At 71.9% G+C, this 2,500-nt stretch overlaps 1 protein-coding gene across 1 annotated transcript in view; it reads right to left on the bottom strand.

The window, feature by feature from the left end:
* Positions 1 to 2,500, bottom strand: part of LOC119589832 — a 6,845-nt gene that overhangs the window by 4,262 nt on the left and 83 nt on the right. The window contains 2 exon segments of the mRNA XM_037938415.1: positions 1 to 1,319; positions 1,322 to 2,500. The exon segment at positions 1 to 1,319 is cut by the window's left edge and continues 180 nt beyond it; the exon segment at positions 1,322 to 2,500 is cut by the window's right edge and continues 83 nt beyond it. Coding sequence (XP_037794343.1) covers positions 1 to 1,319; positions 1,322 to 2,500 — 2,498 coding nt within the window.

The raw sequence follows: 2,500 nt of genomic DNA, 5'->3' as shown, positions 1-2,500 counted from the left end.
GCAGTTGCGGCAGGTGAGCGGCGCGACCGCCCCCGCGCCGCCGCCGCCGACCTTCGTGTCCTCGTCGAGGCTGAGGTCGTCGCACTCGCCCTTGAGAGCGATGTTGCGGCTCCTCTTGGCCGAGATGGGGCGCAGGCCGGGCTTGCGCGAGACCTTGGCCGGCGGCGACAGCGTGTCCAGGGAGACGATGGGCAGCAGGGCCTTGTCCGGCAGCGTCATCTGGTCGAGGTCGTCCTCCGTCTGCGGCTCCAACTTGATGCTGGCGAGGGGCAGGGCGGCCTTGTCGGCGTCCATGTGGTCCAGACCTGATGCCGAGTCCTCGCCGCCGCCGAGGCCCGCCGGGGCGCCCTCGCCTTCCTCCATCTCCGGCGGGAGGGACACCTGGTCGTCCTGCAGGAGGCCGGGGCGGTCCTGCACGTTGATCATGATGGTCTTCTCGGAGAGCATGGCGCGCGGGAAGGGGTCCTCGGCCAGCGCGTCCGGCCGCGCCGCGTCGATCTCGAGCACCTTGTTGCGCGAGCTCTTGGTCCCCTTCTTGACCACGTACGACACCCTCTCCCCCTCGATGTGCACCACCAGGTACTCCTCCTCCTCGTCCTCGTCCTCGCCCTCGATGTCCTCCTTGGCGACGGGGTGGTCGTCCGCGGGAGTCGAGGCGATGGAGGCGAGGGCGGCGGAGGGCACGCTCAGCTCCTGCGGCCCCAGCAGGCGGTTCCTCCGCTCCTCCTCCTCCGCCGTGAGGCACGTGTGGGACTTGACCTCGGCGGTCGAGAACACCTTGTTGCACGAGGCGCACCTGTGCTCCGTGCTGTCGCCGTGCTCCCGCCGCTCGTGCGCCTTCAGTTCGGACTTGATGGAGAACTGCGCGCCACACACCTGGCAGTAGTAGCTCCGCCCGGAGGAGGTGCGCTGCCCTCGGATGATGCGCGCCGCCTCTTGCAGCGTCATGGGCTTCTTGTGCTCGAGCTTGGAGTGCTTCCTGAGGCCGGCGGCGCTCCGGAAGGTCGCCGGGCACAAGGGGCACACGCCCGCCCCCGGCTGGTGGCTGGCGCGGTGCTGGTGCAGCAGCGTGACCTGCGTGAAGCGCTTTCCGCAGGTGAAGCACACGTAGGGCTTGATGCCGGTGTGCAGGCGCTGGTGGCGGATCAGGTTGGAGGGGTGGCTGAACTGGCGGCCGCACACGTGGCACACGTTGCTCTTGATGCCCAGGTGCAGGTTGAGGTGCATCTTGAGGTCGTGCGGGCGGTAGAAGCCCTTGGTGCAGAAGGAGCAGGTGTAGGGGCGCTCCTTGTTGTGCACGGAGCGCACGTGGTCCTCAGCATGAGGCTCTTGGGGAAGGAGAGGGCGCAGTGCGGGCACTTGTAAGGGCGCGCCTCGTGGTGCGTCTCGCTCTTGTGCAGGCTCAGCGCCACGGCCGTGTCGCACGTGTATTCGCACACGTCGCACTGCCACACGCCGTGCCCGCGGTGCACGTGCAGGTGCCCGTGGTACTGGCGCCCCGACTTGAACTGCGTGCGGCAGACGGGGCACGTGAGGCCGCCCGGGTTGCCGCAGCGCCGGTTCCTCCGCGGCGGCAGCAGGGAGTCCCTCGTGGCCAGCCGCGCCTCGATCGTGCCCGCCTCGTCCTCGGGCAGCCGGGCCTCCTGCCGCCCGCCCTCGCGACGCCCGCGCCCCGTACTCACGCTCTCCTCCAGGCCGGCGGACGGGCGTGAGTCCCGCGCGTGGCCGGGGGCGGAGCGCGCGGGCGTGGGCAAGGCGAGGGCGGCGCCGCCGTCTTGCTCCTCGAGCTTGATGGGCGCCACGCTCAGCAGGAGCACCTCCTCGTCCGGGCGCCGGCCCTCGTCGGCGCCACCCTCGCCGTCCTCGAGGCGAGTCCCCCCCGCAGCCGCCTCCCCGCCCACGTCGGCGGCCCCGCTGCTGCCGCCCACGAGCACGAGGTCCCCGTAGGCGTGCTCCAGGTGCTGCGTGTAGGCGGCCGGGAGCGTGTGCAGCGTGGAGCCGTCGGCGGAGTTGAGTGTGATGGTGTGGGCGTCCGAGGCCGCCGCGCCGCCCTCCTGCTCGCCCTGGCTCTCGCCCTGGATGTAGATGTAGGTCATGGTGTCGCCCACGCCCGCGTCGCCCACCACCACCAGCTGCGGCCCTCCGCCCCCGCCGCCGCCCACCTTCGCGCACCCGCCCGCGTCGCGCACCTGGTGGGCGTCCTCCCCCGCGAGGCCCACCGGCGAGGAGGCGTGGGCGTGCGGCTCCGTCTTCAGGGGCTGCAACACGATGTTGACGCCTTCGTCCAGGGCGGCGTAGGTGAGCGTGGCGCCCGTGGGAAGGTGGTGGTGGGCGTGGCCCTGCCTCACGCCCGCGGCCCCGGGCTCCTCCAGGGGACACAGGATGAGCGGCTCGTTCTCGCCCGCCTCCTGCAGCGCCACCATGGTCTCGCTGCCCGCTGCCTCCTGCAGGGTCACCACGGCCTTGGCCTCCCCCAGCGACACGTGGGCGGGGGTCACGG

Source organism: Penaeus monodon, chromosome 26, assembly GCF_015228065.2.
Source record: "Penaeus monodon isolate SGIC_2016 chromosome 26, NSTDA_Pmon_1, whole genome shotgun sequence".
NCBI classification, from domain to species: domain Eukaryota; kingdom Metazoa; phylum Arthropoda; class Malacostraca; order Decapoda; family Penaeidae; genus Penaeus; species Penaeus monodon.
The sequence above is the reverse complement of the archived record's forward strand: the minus strand, read 5'-3'. Positions and strand labels throughout refer to the sequence as shown.